Below are 16,594 nucleotides of genomic sequence, written 5' to 3' on the forward strand. Positions count from 1 at the left end.
AGTTGAGTTTGATATTAAAACGGAAAATCTTGAATATTTTTTCTTTGGGGGAGGAACAAATAATTATTGAATCCTACACACTGAAAGTATTGCAAGTCTCCGAGTCCTGAATTACCCTTAAAGTTTGCCACTTGCCCACCCAGCACATCCCTACATCTCACAAAGCTGGGGTACGACCCAAGGCACCAGAGTGCCTTGCTCTCTCCACAGATCTGCCCTTTCACTTTACCTCAGTTCCAGAACCATCCGCTCCTCACTCAGAGCCCCTAAGCCTAAGCTTCCAGGTGTGCTGTGCTTTACTCCTCTCCCCAATCCCCTCAGATTCTAATTTTCACAGCTTTGAAAAAGGGTAAGGACAGGGGATGATCACCGCAGGTGCCAGATGGGGTTCAGAAAAAAAAAAAAAAAAGCGGACAAGAAAATGGAACAAATTTGGGAAAACGGGGGAAGATAAGTGAAGTGAGGAGAACGCGGGGTTGCTGGAGTGAGGGAAGTCGGGAAGATCAAATGAGCGAAATGAAGGCAGAAGGAAGAGAGAAAAAAAAGGGAAAGGGGGAAAGAGAAGAATGAGGAACTAGAAGACAGGAGAAGAAAAAATTACCAGAAAAAGGGCAAAGAGAGGAAATGGGGGGCGGTGCCGCGGGTAGAGGAAATAGGCAAAGGGGAAAAAAGGAAAAGATTTTCACAATGAGAGAAATCAGCGAGAAGGAAGGAGACGATTGAGCGGAGCGAAAAGAGCAGAGAGTTGAGGGAAACCTGCCGGGAAGCTGGCATTCCGGGAAGCCGGGCCCGAGATCGCCTCAGACGGGGTTCAGGGAGGACTTGAGGGAAAGACGGGAGACAGCAAATTGGGGGAAAAACAGATCGGGAGGAAAGACAGTAAGTGAAGAGGGTGAAAGGGACAGAAACTGAGAGTTTGAGTGTGCTTCCGTGAGTTTTACGTAAGACGTTTATTGGGTACTCCCGATGTGTGCCTGGCGCCCTCCGACTCTCCGCAGAGGCAACCGCACTCTTGGCAACCCCTCCCCGCCATCGAAAAAAAAAAACGGCCTCGTGGAGGGTGGCAGTTAGGGCTACGATCCGGCGGGGTGCTCGAAAGTGGCGTCCCTCCTGCAAGGGCACCCATCCCTGGTGGGACTAAAGATATTTTCCCTCTTGTGGAACTCGAGCCCCGAGAGGCCAGTGAACTAGGGTGGCGCGATGGCCCGGGGGCGGCGGGGGCGGCGGCGGCGGCGGCGGCGGCGGCGGCGGGGGCGGCGGCGGCGGCGGCGGTGGCGTTAGCAAGTGGCGCGGCGCGGGGAGAGGGTTGAGGGGGGGAGGACGCTTGTCAATTTCTGGCATAGGATGCGCCGCGCGCGCTGGCAGAGCCCTAGCTGAGACGCCGGGCACGAGGGCGAGGGTGCTAGCCGCAGCGTGGGTGCTAGGGTGCGGGTGGGGAGGGGCGGGGCGGGGCGTGGGGCAGGATAGAGATCGAGATCGCGGCGGGGCTCGCGCCCGCCGGGGAACCAACGGAGGGGCGTCCTCCGCCGGCCCCTCCGAGGTGATTTACACGCCGTCACTGCTCCGCGCTGGCTCCGGGTCGTGCAGATCCCTCGCTCCCTCACTCATTCTCGGCTCCTGCCACCGCGCAGCCAGCACAGCCCCAGGGAGCGGGAGAGCCCGAGAGCCAGGGAGGGAGGGAGCTCAGGAGGGAGGGAGCGAGGGCGCGCCCCGGTTCTCCCTCTGCCCTGCTGCCCGCCCTTCCTGCCGCCGCAGGTCCGCCCCGAGTCCCGCTCACACTTAGGAAACTTGGGACTGTGCTGGGACCGCGTGTGGCACCCCAGGGGGGCGGCCCCGGCCTCAAGAGGAGGGGGAGGAGGAGGAAGAGGAGGAAGTGAGCCCGAAGGATCCGCTCAGAGCTGTTTGTCCAGCTGTTTGTATTCGCACCCCCGGCACTACAACCAGAAGGGGGCCGAGCCCAGGGTGGCTGGCTTGCGGCGCTCATTTCCAACTCTTCTCACAGCTTGTCTTTTCCAGGCACCCTGGAGTCCCCTCAGACCAGCTCGGCGGGTGGGCACCTGCCAGCCGCCCCTGAAGTTTCAGAGCAGGCGACCCCCGAGTCTGGGAAGATGGCCCAGCCCAAAATCGAGTGCCGCTCACCTGTCGGCCTTGACTGCTGCAACTGCTGCCTGGACCTGGCCCACCGCAGCGGGCTCCAAAAAGGCAGCAGTGGGGAGAACAACAATCCGGGCAGCCCCACAGTGAGCAACTTTCGGCAGCTGCAAGAGAAACTGGTCTTCGAGAACCTCAACACCGACAAGCTCAACAACATAATGCGGCAGGATTCGCTAGAGCCCGTGCTGCGAGACCCCTGCTACCTGATCAACGAGGGCATCTGCAACCGCAACATCGACCAGACCATGCTCTCTATCCTGCTCTTCTTCCACAGGTGGGTGCCTGGGCAAGGAGGGAGGGGGGACGCGGCCCGGCTCACCGCAGCCTCTGCTGGACCCTCATCTCCGATCACAGGCGCAACCAGGAAGTTCAGGAGGGGCCCCGGGGAGATCAGGTTCACGGGCTCCCGAGCATGACCGGACCTGGAGCATACCTGGGGTACTGTGCTGCTGAAGGGAGGCCCCGGCAGGTGCGAGGCTATATTGAAGGGTGCCCGCCGAGGCTCTCCGCGGGGGGCGCTGGGGCCCAGGAGGTGGGCAGAGCCCAGAAGGCTTGGAGGAAGCTAGCCCTCCTCCCTCCTCAATTGTATACATTCCCACAGCCCCTTTGGCCATTCAGCTGGTGCATCTTCCTCCAGGGACTCAGGTTCACCGTTCTCAAAAGCCCATGTCTAAACGTCCAAACTGGGAGTGAAACTGTGAGGGCTTTTAAATTAGAGTGCCCTGACGGACAGTGCGCAAGTAAAATGTCAGGACAAATTAAGCTGCTGTTGCTGGTGGCAGCAGGGGAGAGGGAGAGGGCGAGGAATAAGAAAAACCAAGAGAATATTTTGAGACTCTGGATTAGGGGACCCCACCCCCTCCATGGTTCAGAGCCTTCAGTTTCAAACGTAGGCTAAAAGCAACTCTAGGGAGCATCCTAGGACATCTATTTGAGCACCCCAAGAATTGTGTGTGGCGGGAAGGTGGATAAATCCATGTTCTTGCAGCAGACTTGTGTTCAAGTACAGGGCAGACTTTCTAGAAATCCTGCTGGGGAGGCAAGGAAGAGAGAGGGGAGGGGAGAAACACAGTGCTGTCCAGAGGCTGAGCTGCTCTCCTGAGTACTACTTAACAACAGAGGCACTTTAGAGGCAGGAGAAGCAACTTCAGGAAAGCCAGCTGTGAGATTTTTTTTTGGTATTCTTAGCACCATTGAGACAGGGCACCGGGGTATGTGTGTCTGGGGGTGGATTTAATTCTTGCTCAATGACAGGTTATGTAAGAGAAAGACATCCCCACTGTGGGAGACCTGGGTTGTTGTAGTACAAGTTATGGCTCTACCTTTCTGTATGAGCCTGAGCAAGTTGCCTGATGTCTGGGGTCTCTCTAAGGCTCCTTCTGGTTCTGGGAGTCTGTAGGTCATGGGCAGGTGTTATGCCCAAAGTTATAAGAAAATTCTGAGCTCTCGTAAGTAGGGAATTTTAAAAGGTACTGAGAAAAGCAGGAGCTCCCCTCACTTAATTCTTAGAGGAGGTTACCTCCTTTGTCCCAAGCCAAATCCACCATCGCATTCCCCTCGCCCCAGCCCCCAGTGGTTCCTGCAGAGACCCACAAGGCTGCGGACTTCGTTAGTGTCCTTTTAACAAGTTGTACTTCTCGGGTGTTTTTCTTTTTTTATGCCACTGAAACCCTTTGACATCTATTATTTCACTTTAGGCATCAAATTATCTCATTGTCTAAAATAAGCCCATCCATGGATGAAACAGGTTTTGAGGGAATCTTCACTTTTAGTGAAAGATTACTACCCGTGTATTCAGCCCGCAGACGCTGAAACCCCACGGAGCGAAATCCCTAACAGGCTCCTAATGATCAGCTGGGCTCAGTTGGAGAGTGGCGGGGGAGGGTGTCGGGGAACCCCGGAGGGAGTGCCTGTCGCATTTCATTCCCCCAACTAAGAAAGACTCTGTCTCTGGCTTTGGCGTGAGATGGGGTGCCTTCTCTGTTTCTGGGCCTAGGAGGGTCGGACCCTGGTGAGTGAGGTTAAGGCTGAGAACCTGAGATCAAGGTGTTCACATGTGCCACACCTCGAGAGCGTCCTTGCTGTTTGGTTCTCTTAAATGGAGAGACCTCCTTTGTCACCTGCTCCACTGACACCAGTTTATTGACGCTTGGTTCTTGCCAAAGCAGGGAAATGCTACAGGGGGAGTGGGTGGAGGACATTGAAGGCCTGGGTTCAAGGAGGGGGTGAACTGTTGGAGTATGTGTGAGCACCCTGACTCCTGGGGTCTGAGCAACTCAGCGTTCCAAACCACTGAGGAGTAAACCAGCAAGCTAAGCTGTCAGGCTTCACTGAGGCTGGGGAGTGACAGGGTCCTGTACTAACAGCCTTATAGTTTCGGCAGGACGGCTTTCTCTCACTTTCTGTGACAACCAGGATCTCAAAGACTGCAGATTCTGAACACAGTTTATTTTCCAGAGTGTCACGCTCAGTAGCGAACTATGAGGCCGTTCTTGCTGGTCATGGGGCTTCTCTAGTGCCCAGAGCGCCACAGCTTTCTCCTAAGTGTACATTTATTTTTTTACTTTACATAATTCCCTGGGTTTCTATCTTCACACATTGTTTTTACTCCTATTTCATCTAATTATTTGACATTCCAGGCCCCTGTCTGGGTGTCTTATTCCTTTGTCCGCTTTTTTAAAGGCTAACACCCACTGTACACCCCCTACTCCTCACCTCCCTCTTGCAGACCATTCCCCTGCTTCAAGGGCTCTTATATGCTTAGGAAGAAGGGCAGGCCACATGCTTGAATTATGTCTGCTTTGTCCTGTCCCTGGCTTCCCATTTAATGCTCTTGGTTTCCTTGGAACACAAGAGTGTAAGCAAATCGAGGGTAGGGTTGTGTTTTACTTGCTTGATTTTCCCTCAGCATCTACTTACACAGTCAATATTCATTCAATAAAGATATTTTTTGTTGAATAACTACTTAATTATTGGTGTAGTCCCATGTAAATATTTTTTAAAGATTTATTTATTTATTTGAAAGGCAGAGTTACAGAGAGACAGAGTCAGAGAGAGAAAGAGAGAGATCTTGCATCTGCAGGTTCACTCCCCAGGTGGCTGCAATGGCTGGAGCTGCGCCGATCTGAAGCCAGGAGTCAGGAGCTTCCTCCAGGTCTCCCAAGTGTGTGCAGGGGCCCAAGGACTTGGGCCATCTTCCACTGCTTTCCCAGACCATAGCAGAGAGCTGGTTCGGAAGTGGAGCAGCCAGGTCTTGAACCGGCGCCTATATGGGATGCTGGCACTGCAGGCAGAGGCTTTTCCCACTATGCCACAGTGCTGGGCCCTCCCATGTAAAGATTGTACAACTTTAGTTTTGTCTATCAAAATCATTTTTTTCAGTTTTAACTACGTGCAGTAACTAATAGTATGGTGGAAGTCCTGATGGACAGTACTGTGCATACTCGTACAAATCAGTGGTAATGGGCATGTAGCTTATTGGTTATGTAAGTGGGATTTCTAAATTGTTGGGGAGAAGTGTGTTTTTTTTTAAGATTTATTTATTAGGGGCTGGCACTGCTACGTAGTGGGTAAAGCCGCCACCTGCAGTGCCGGTGAGTCCCAGCTGCTCCACTTCCAATCCAGCTCTCTGTTATGACCTGGGAAAGCAGTAGAAGATGGCCCAAGTCCTTGAGCCCCTGCACCTGTGTGGGAGACCCTGAGGAAGCTCCTAGCTCCTGGCTTCGGATTGGAGCAGCTCCAGCCATTCCGGCCATCTGGGGAGTGAACCAGCGGCGAACTCTGCTTCTCCTTCTCTCTCTGTGTAACTCTTTCAAATAAATAAATATTTAAAAAATTATTTATTTATTTATTTATTTATTTGAAAGTCAGAGTTACAGAGGAGAGACAGAGGCAGAGATAGAGAGAGATCCTCCATCCACTGGTTCATACCCCAAATGGCCGCAACAGTCAGGGCTGGGCCAGGCTGAAGCCCGGAGCCAGGAACTTCATCTGGGTCTTCCATATGGGTTTAGGGGTGCAAGGACTTGGACCATTTTCCGCTGTTTTCCCAGGCGCACCAGCAGGGAGCTGAATTGGAAGTGGAGCAGCCAGGACTTGAACTGGCACCCATATGGGTTGCTGGCACTGCAGGTGGAGGCTTTACCTGCTATGTCACAGTGCCAGCCCCGGGGAGAAGTGTTTTAAAGATTATCCCTTTGATCTTGTGTTATGTAGCTAATAACTATGAAGGATTAATAGTTAACTGTTATTGCACATTTCCAATGTGTACTAAACGTATCTACATAATCTCTAATATTTATACCAATCTGATGAAATGGATATTATTATAATCACCCATTTTTATTTTATGAAGAAGGAAAATGAGGCTTGAAAAAATTAAGTAACTTGCCCGGTGCCTAATAATGAAAAGCCGAATCAAGACTCTGGAGAACTGAAATCAGTTGGAGTGTATGAATGGTCTATGAAGAAAGAATTGTTAAGAATAATGAAGAACTAAACGAACACTAAATAAGTTATTAGAACGCTCAAGAATTTCCTATTAAGCAGAGGTAAATGGATGCCCAGAATCTTTCCAAATGGTCAAAATGTCCTTGTTAAGTAGAGGGACCAATCATTCTGGTCCTAAAGCATAGGACTCTGGGTGCGCAAACTGCAGTTGGTCCAGGGAAACTAGGATGGGTCTTCACCCTATTATTAGGAGATCTCATCTTGTCATGTGTGCTTCCAACACTAGAAAACTTAGGAGGGAGATAGAATATACTGGACAGACAGCTGAAGTTTCTTTTTCTAAGGTTTATTTATTTTGAAAGGCAGAGCAATAAAGAGAGGGCAGGAGGGTGAGGGGAGACAGAGGGAGATCTTCCATTCACAGCTTCACTCCGCAGATTGCTACAATGACTGGAGTCAAGAGCCTGCAGTTCCACCTGGGTCTCCCAAGTGGGTGCAGGTGCCCAGGTATTTGGGCCATGTCCTGCTGCTTTCCCAGGGACATTAGCAGGGAGCTGGATCAGAAGCAAGGCAGCCGGGACTGGAACTGGCGCTCCAATATATGATGCTGGCATCGTAAGTGGCAGTTTAATTTGCTATACCACAACCCTGGGCCCCTGAAATTGCTGATTTATTTTTTATTTTTTTAAATGATTTATTTTTGTTTATTTGAATGGCAGAGTGACAGCAGAGAGAGGGAGAGAGGGAGAGAGAGAGAGAGAGAGAGAGATCTTACATCTGCTGGTTTACTCCCCAAATGGCATCAGTAAAGCAAGGAGCCCAGAACTCCATCCAGGTCTCCCACGTGGGTGGCAGGGGCCAAGCACTTGAGCCATCTTCCGCTGTTTCCCAGGCTCGTGAAGTTTCTAAGTTAAATGGAGCTATAGGACCGGTGCTGTGGCATAATGGGCTAAGCCTCCACCTGCGGTGCCGGAATCCCATATGGACTCTGATTCTAGTCCCAGCTACTACTCTTCTGATCCAGCTCTCTGCTATGGCCTGGGAAAGCAGTACAAGATGGCCCAAGTGCTTGGGCCCCTGCACAAACGTGTGAGACCCGGAGGAAGCTCCTGGCTCCTGGCTTCACATCAGCTAGTCTCTGGCTGTTGCGGCCATTTGGAGAGTGAACCAGCAGATGGAGTACCTTTCTCGCTGTCTCTCCCTCTCCCTGTAACTCGAGCTCTCAAACAAATAAATAAAATCATTAAAAAATAAATAGAAAATAAATGGAGCTACAAGGGCACTTCAGAAATTTTGTAGAAAATGGAATTTTAAGATGGGCTTATTTTGATAAAAAAAAAATTGTAGGGAACCAGCATTGTGGCACAGTGGATAAGCTGCTGCTTGCAACAGTGGTATCCTAAATGGATGCCAGTTTGAGTCCTGGCTGCTCCATTCCTGATCTAGCTCCAGGCTAATGCACCTGGGAAAACATTGGAGGATAATCTGGGTGCTTGGGCCCCTGCCACCCATATGGGAGACCGTGATAGAGTTTCAGAGTTTCAGACTCTTGGTTTCACCTGGCCCAGCTCAGCCATTTAGGCCATTTGGGAAGTAAACCAGGGAATGGAAGATTCTCTTTCTCTCTCTCTCTCTCTCTCTCTCTCTCTCTCTCTCTCTCTCTCTCTTTGTATGTGTCTGTGTCTGTGTCTGTGTATGTGTATGTGTCTGTGTCTGTGTCTGTGTGTACATGTGTGTGTCTCCCTCTCTCTGTAGCTCTGGTTTCAAATAAATTAACCTTTTTGAATGTGAAATCCATGCATATGAGAGGTCTTTAAAAAGTTCATGGAAGGGACAGGTGTTGTGGCACAGAGGTTTAAGCTGCCACCTGCAAGGCTGGCATCCCATGTCTGAGCACTGGATTTGAGTCCTGGCTGTTCCACTTCTGATCCAAGTCCCTGCTAATGTGCCTGGGTAGGCAGTGGAAGATGGCCCAAGGAGTTGGGCCCCTGCACCTGCATGTGAGACCCGGATGCAGCTCCTGTCTCCTGGCTTTGGCCTCTCCCAGCCTTGGCCTTTGCGGCCATTTGGGGAGTAAATGGTTGGAAGATCTCTTTCTGTCTCCTCTCTCTCTTCTTATCAAATAAATACATAAATCTTAAAAAAGAAAGAAATAAAAAGCTTCCTAAGTTGAAACTTAAAGGACCTTCATTCTCTGACCTGCAAAATGTAGCAAGCTGGAGTGGCAGTTTGGCAATATTCTGTTGTGACTGTTGTAACTTCGCAATTTTTTTTTAAGATTTTTTCCCCCAGTACTTCCTAATGAGCTGTATTCTGCCTTTGGCCTCAGAGCACACCTGCCCAGAATGTTCTGAAATTCTCTGAATCTGAATTCCCTTCCAGCTTGAAAAGCCGTAAAATTTCACCTTTAAGCTTCTAGAGTGGCACTAACTGGTTCCCACTCTTTCATGCTCAATAATAACAATAATAGTAGCAAACTTTTCTAATTGCTCTGTATGTGCTAATTCATTTAATATTCCTATAGAGCTGATATATAATGATGAAATGGAAGGATCCAGATTGACATCAGGTTTTTAAGAAATTTTGGCATAAGAAATCATTTGTGTGTCTTTAAGTGAATTGTAGAACTAATGATTGCATCTTTACATATTCCTCACTCTGGCTTCCAAGGAGGTAGCCACTTGTATGGAGTGATTTGAAGGGCTGCCTGCTATAGTGCCTCTAATAATACTATTTAAGACTCAGCTCTCTGTCCATATTCTGTGGAAAGCCCCTCTCCCATAGCACCACTGCTATGTGGACCACACCGTGAGAAACCTTGAATTAGATTGCAACCCTTTGTCAACTAATTTACCGTTTGATTTTGAGGATGGAATTCTTTGTTGTAAAAAGGTTTTGGGTTTCTATTTGGGTAAGTCTATCATTCTTTGCCTTTGTAATTTTTGCTTTTGGTATCAAGCTTTGAAAGTCCTTCCTTAGCCCAAGGTAATTTAAAATAACTATTTCCTGAGTGTCTAGTGGTCTGGATTAAGGGACATTTTCTGTTACAAACACAAATGCATTTTCAAAGTTAATATTTATGGTTTGGATACCTCATGAGAACCCTGATATGTAAATTATGTAAATTATCTTTAGCTAAGGCACAGATATGAATTGCATGTGTTATGAGACTAGTATGTGATGGCCAGTCCTTTCACTGGTAAGTAAGCCTGGTACCCTATCCAGCATCTACTATTGTGTGTATGTGTGTGTGTGTGTGCATGCGTGCATGTGTATTATATTATTATATGTGTCTATATTGTATTTAATACATATATGCTGGTAAAATATATATATTACATAAAATTACAGCCATTTTTAAGTTTACAGTTCAATGACATTAGATAGATTCAAAATACTATTTAACTATCAGCCACTTCCAGAACTTTGTCATCATCCCAAACAGAAACTCCATTTGCATTAAACGATAACTCAGCCTCTGGTAACCTCTATTCTTTTTTTTTTTTTTTAAAGATTGATTTATTTATTTGAAAGGCAGAGTTACACAGAGAAAGAAGGAGAGGCAGAGAGAGAGAGAGGGGTCTGTTTTCCATCTGCTGGTTCACTCCCCAGCTGGCCGCAATGGCCAGAGCTGCACTGATCCGAAGCCAGGAGCCAGGAGCTTCTTCCAGTCTCCCACACAGGTACAGGGCCCAAGCACTTGGGCCATCTTCTACTGTTTTCTCAGGCCATAGCAGAGAGCTGGATAGGAAGTGGAGCAGCCGAGACTCGAACGAGCGCCCATATGGGATGCCAGCACTACAGGCAGCAGCTTTACCCGCTATGCCACAGTGCTAGCCCCTGGTAACCTCTGTTCTACTTTCTATTTCTATGAATTTGCCTATTCCTGATAGTTCATATGTGTGGCATCTTAGAATACATGACATTTGGTAGCTGGGTTCTTCCCCTCAACATGTTTTCCAGGTTAAACCATGTTGTAGCATGCAATAGTACATCATTCCTTTTTATGATTGAAAACTATTCCATCATATGGATATACCACATTTTATTGATTTATCCATCAGCAGACACTTGGGTTGTTTCCACCTTTGGCTACTGTGAAGAACATTGCTATAAACATTGGTATATAAGCATCCTATTGAGTTCCAGCTTTCAGTCCTGTTGGGTATACACCTGATGATGGCATTGCACAGCACCTACTGTTGTACACAGTTTTGTAGTCTTCTGCTCATAGACCATACACATGTAGTAATTATCATGAAATGAGCAAACATCTGTTTTGTTGGGGGGGAATGCCCCCCTCCTGAGTCAGCTGCAGCTACCTGTGATTACTATGAAAAGAAAGCCAAGAATTTGAACTAAGTGTGATGGTGCCAGCTGGAAATAGAAGTTTTAGGGGGAAACGATCGGCATGCAATCTTCCTAAGTTGTGGACAGATAAAAGTTTCAGTGTGGGGGCCGGCGCTGTGGCACAGAGGGTTAATGCCCTGGCCTGAAGCGTCGGCATTCCATATGGGCACCGGTTCTAGTCCCAGTTGCTCCACTTCCAATCCAGCTCTCTGCTATGGCCTGGGAAAGCAGTACAAAGTGGCCCAAGTCCTTGGGCCCCTGCACCCGCGTGGGAGACCCGGAAGAAGCTCCTGGCTCCTGGCTTCAGATAGGTGCAGTTCTGGCCATTGCAGTCCTGGCCGTTGTAGTCAATTGGGGAGTGAACCATCTTATGGAAGATCTCTCTCTCTCTCTCTCTCTCTCTCTCTCTCTCTCTGCCTCTCCTCTCTCTGTATAACTCTGACTCTCAAGTAAAAAATAAATAAATCTTTAAAAAAAAAGTTTCATTGTGTATCTCATGAACGGCCAGGTTCTAGGGCACCTTTTAAAGAGCAACCTACGGCATCACTGCTTATCACTGACTACTTTATGTGGATTTGTTTCTCAGACCTTCAGTTGGGGTGACAACTCACTAGGAGTAGATAACTATGGGAATAGGACATGGGAAAGCCATGTTGGGGGAAGACAGGTAGAAAGACAGGGTTGGAGTCCATGCTTGGGGTTCTGGGTGGCATGAGAGCTCAAGAGGTTTGGCTGCTGTTGATGAACAATGGAAAGAATAGATCATTAATTTGATCTGCACCTCGGTTTTGCCAGGAGTGGGCTCATGTGAGCCCATGCCTTAGAAAATAACTCTTTCCAGGGTGACCTTATTTCCCCTCCCTGCCTGAAGAGAATGTTAACACTCCTGCTTATATTTGAACTTCCAGATAAACTAACAAGCTCTCAATCCCAGGTAGGATGTTGGTTCCTTTCCAGACCTGGTTCTGAAGGCCAGGGAGTCTGAGTAAATGGAGATAGATGTCTGGCCAAGGCTGCCAGGGTTTCCTGGACCCCCTGAGTGATGGAGTCCAAACATAGTAATTGCCCCTGCCTTGTAGGTTGGTTGAGAGGAATGTAGCTGGCTGCATTTGCACCCGGTGTTGGCCATTGTGCTGTGTTTGTGCATCGCAATTTTACTTCTACCTGAACTTTCTCCACTTATGTAAGGCATCCTTCAAGATAACTGCAAAGCCATAATCTGCCATGGCTGACTGAGTTTACATAACAAATTGGTCAGTGTCGTGTAATAGCCTCTTGAGCCCCAGAGAAACCAGCATGCTGAGTGGGACTAAATCTTGGGCTCATTTGGTCGAGCACTTTGTGTACTCAGTACACTCTAACGAGAGCATTCCATGACCACAGGGGTCAGGAAGATAAATTTCCCTTTTAGATGAAGAGAGAGAGAGCAATGACAGTCCAGGACATACTGTGCTGTCCCAGTGCGTGCTCTAATGAGACAAGGGTTAAGGCCTCCCTGTAGTACCACAGATTTGGCAGACAAGGCCCTCCAAAGAACCCCATGAGATCCTGTGATGGCAAGAAGGCTATATCCCAGCCACAGAGCCACCGAGGTTTGATGAGGAGTCAGGTCATGGAAAATGGCTTTGGGAGGCCATCGTATACCATGCTGAAATCCAGCTTAGCTAAGAAGCTCAAGCAGAAATAAGATAGGGTCTGGGAGAAAAGAAATCAAGCTTTCCCGAGTGCTATTCCACATAGGAGGGAATCTTATCAGCAGGCAAATGAAGTTCACTTGTATCCTCTAGCTGGAAATCCTTGCCCCAAAGTGACTGTCGCCCTTCTGGAAATGGTCTAAGAAGTGTAAAATCCCAGCCAGCACAGGAGACTGAATGGGAAGCTTCCCATTGTGCAGACACTAGCCCCCGAGAACACAAGAGCTGGAAGCAGGTTTGGTCAGTGATGACCCAGGCATGCTATCAGCCTTCCTCTCCTGGGAGCCACTTTCCTCAAATAGGTTCAGCCTGAAACTGGGCCCCTGCCTGTGGACATAGCACCACAGGGACCTTCCCCATCCTTCCTCAAAGGAAGAATTTACTCACAAAATAACCTTGAGTACTCAACCCACTTCCTCTTGTCTTCTTCAGGGGAGATGGAGAGCAGCTGCTCATAGCATAGGGGGCTGGCCAGGATTCTGATATCTAGGTGATTGGTTCCAGCTATCCCTGAGGAAGAAGGGGGTGAGAAGTGAGAGGAAGGGAAGTGATACCAGCAGCTCCTTTCTGGCTTACTTCCCCTCCAATGATACCCCTCCATTCAGTGCTGCTGTTCAGCCTCACTCTCAGACTAGGCTGGGCCTAGGCCAGCCTGAGGGCCCTGACTCATATCTTGCATACCTGATGTAACAAAGCCAAGATAGGGATATATCAAGCTTCTGCTTGCTCAGTGGCAGGTTTTCATGGGGCCAAGCATTCAAAAGCCTAGTGGGGGTCCAAGTCACCATAGTCTTCACACTTCCCAAGGAAAAGAATACTCTCTCCCCAAAATTACTTCCCCAGAGATACGTACCAGGCTGTGACGGTGATACCCCTTCTGCCCCATAAGCAGCAAACATGAGCAAACAGGAGAGCAAGAATGGACTTAGTTTGGCCTGAGACATTTTGGAGGTGGGGGCTCCAGCTGTCACCTGCTAAAGAGACCACCTGGTACATGGAGGGGGCCCAGAATAGGTCTTAGAAGTTCCTCTTCCTTTTGTGCATATGTGACTTTTGGTCCAGGGATCATTCTGGGGACCCCCAGCCTTACTGATGTCAGATGGAAGGGTTTCCTTGAGGCTGGAGGAGCTGGTTAAAGGAGGGCCCTTCAAGAGCCAATTCCCAGTCCATTCTCTCACAGAGTCTCAGAGTTTCCAGGCTGGACCAAATTTACCATGATTCTTTGCTTTCCTCTTGGCCTATTCAAAAAAGTGTATTACTGGCTTGGTGCAACTGACCCCCAGCGAAATCAGGTTTGCTGGATTCTTTTTTTTTTTTTTTTTTGACAGGCAGAGTGGACAGTGAGAGAGAGAGACAGAGAGAAAGGTCTTCCTTTTGCCGTTGGTTCACTCTCCAATTGCCGCCGCGGCCAGTGCGCTACGGCCGGCGCACCGCGCTGATCCGATGGCAGGAGCCAGGTACTTATCCTGGTCTCCCATGGGGTGCAGGGCCCAAGGACTCAAGCACTTGGGCCATCCTCCACTGCACTCCCGGGCCATAGCAGAGAGCTGGCCTGGAAGAGGGGCAACCGGGACAGAATCCGGCGCCCCGACCGGGACTAGAACCCAGTGTGCCGGCGCCGCAAGGCAGAGGATTAGCCTAGTGAGCCACGGCGCCAGCCGGGTTTGCTGGATTCTATGACATATTTCAGTAGTAAATTAATCCAACTAACTACAGCACAGAGTATCTCCATCAATATAGCATTCCATTGGCTCAAGAGTTGAGACTAAACCAATAGCTCCTCCTCTTCTCTTCCCTTGTTTTTGCCCCAGCCTTCCCCCACGGTGTTGCTAACAGGTAAGTGGTAGATAAGCTCAGAAAAGGAGAGGACATTCTCTTCAGTTCAAGCAAGAGAGGAGGAATCAGGAAAACAAAGTTAAAACAACAAACGAACAAAAAAAAAAAAACAAAAAACAAGGTCAAAAAGGCAGCATGAGAATTACTAGCAGGCATGGTTGGTATCCAGAGTCAGAGTCCTCAGACAAGCCCAAGACCTCCATCCCAGGGCTCAGGAGAGCTGGGCACACTAAGTCTTCCAGATTGCAGTCAGCATCCAGGGAAAGTCAGGGGCCCTGAGATGGAGGTGCAGAGTTTCCCTCTGTGGTGACCTCTCCTTCCCAGGTTTCCAGGCCCTGCTTCTCCTTATCCCCTCCACCCTTTGGGTTCATAGTCAATTGCAGTGAAGGAAAAAGAAAGAATAAGGAAAAACCTCTGCTCAATTTTAAGGCAACATAATCTGCCTGCCCAGGTGCACAGAGAAATGAATGACGGCAGCACCTCATCCAGCCTTGGACTGAGTGACCAAGCACTTCAATTAATCAATCCATCATTTATTGACCAAGGGTCTGCTCCTTATTGAGTGCTGACTGTGGATTTATTGAGTGCCTATCCTGCTAAGCATCGCAGAGGACAAGGGAGATGTCAGAGGCTGGGACCTGGGTGTGAGGAGTTAAGGAAGCACCCGGGGGCAGCGGGTTGGGGAGTAGAGCAGTTGTTCCCAAGACCTGTGGGCAAGAAAGCACTGGAGCTTTGCAGGCCTCTGAAAGCCACTTAAGGCTCCCACTGCTGTGAGCAAGGCCTTAAGCTTACTGCTCCCTGGGTCTGCAAGTCCTGAGCTTGGGCGGTGGCAAAACAAACTAGGAAGGGAGAGTCTCTTTATGGCAGCAGCTTCCAGCAGGGCCTTCAAGAAAGGGTTGGCTTTGGCATGGTGGGAAGCAGCTATGGCTGTGGGGGAGGGGGGCAGAGAGAGCTCTGCTTGGGAAAGGGCAGGGGAAACTTACTGGTCGAGCAGGGTTCCTGGGTTAGAAGGGGCGGGTGTGGGTTGAGAACACTTCTGGTTCTCCCTGGGCAGGAACCCAGAATCACGGAGCTTCAGGAACAAGAGAAAAAGGCCCACATGGCCCTTCCCCCTTATTGCCCCTCTGTGACGCAGAACAAGCTGGACCCTAGTACCCTCTCACTGGCAACCTGCATTAGCCCTGGGTAGGTGGAGGCCTTCAGACCCTGGGAGCAGGAAGGTACGACTCCCTTATGACTGGAGAAAGACAGCTGGAACCAGGATGATTGAACTGGGGGGTGAAGTCAAAGGTAGGCCCTAGAGAAGCCTGGGGGCTGTGGCTCTCTGGCCTCAGTTTACATGAGGCTCCTTTTGAGGTAGGAAGCCATAGCAGGATGGTGTCAGGATGCGGCTATGAGAGTGTATATACCATTCACCCAAGTCTCTCTGGAAAAAGTTGCTGGCAACCCTGCTAGGTATCATTTTAGCCCAGCTTGCACCTGAGTCAAACCCTTCTTATCCGCATGCCCTATGAATGAAGACCCTTGGATAAGGCTGAGCAAGGTGAGAAGCTTCAAGCTGACAAGAAGAGAAAGAAATCTGGGGTGAGCAAAAGGAACAAGCCCCAGGGAACCTGGGGAAAGAGCGTACTGTTCATACCTGACACTCTGTTCTCACTTTCTAGGGCCTTCAGCTGTGTCCACATCCTTTCCCACCAGTGCTCTGGATAATTCACATTTAAGTTCATGCACAGATTCAGTGAACAACAAACTTTCACTGTATACCTTCAATGTGCAAGGCTCAGTGTTAGGCACTGGGAATACAATGGGAACCACAAAAGACAAGGTCTGAGCTGTCATGGAATAGTCAGTGGGGTGTAGGGAGACAGATGCTAACTAGATAGTCACAATAGTAAATGTGTAATTACAAACTGAGTGTCAAGAGGGAAAAGGAATAGCCTTCTGTCAGAGTATGACAAAGGATCAGAAAAAACTTTCTGAGGAAGTGATATTCAAGCCAAAGAAATGAATCTCTAATGCTAAAATTCTAATAGTCAGTCCCAAGCCAAAGGAGACATTTTTGGACATAGGACTTTCTAAGGGACTTCTCCAGGCCGTGAGCAGCCAGCAGG

General features: G+C 49.1%; 1 protein-coding gene across 15 annotated transcripts in view; it reads left to right on the forward strand.

Moving 5' to 3' along the window:
- The first annotated feature begins 203 nt into the window (after positions 1–203).
- Positions 204–16,594, forward strand: part of TSC22D3 (TSC22 domain family member 3) — a 69,350-nt gene continuing 52,959 nt past the window's right edge. The window contains exons 1-2 of one of the 15 annotated variants that reach the window (XM_070067462.2): positions 204–284; positions 2,017–2,428. In XM_070067462.2, the coding sequence (XP_069923563.1) occupies positions 2,109–2,428 (320 nt within the window). In that variant the 5' untranslated portion in view covers positions 204–284; positions 2,017–2,108. Of the gene's footprint in view, positions 350–677; positions 880–944; positions 1,179–1,308; positions 1,756–2,002; positions 2,429–16,594 lie in introns of those variants that run through there. The other 14 variants (XM_070067459.1, XM_070067456.1, XM_070067461.1 and 11 more) reach the window with 14 other exon arrangements.

The sequence above is a fragment of the Oryctolagus cuniculus genome, chromosome X (genome assembly GCF_051225735.1).
Source record: "Oryctolagus cuniculus isolate XC-2025 breed Fujian yellow rabbit chromosome X, ASM5122573v1, whole genome shotgun sequence".
Taxonomy (NCBI): Eukaryota; Metazoa; Chordata; class Mammalia; order Lagomorpha; family Leporidae; genus Oryctolagus; species Oryctolagus cuniculus.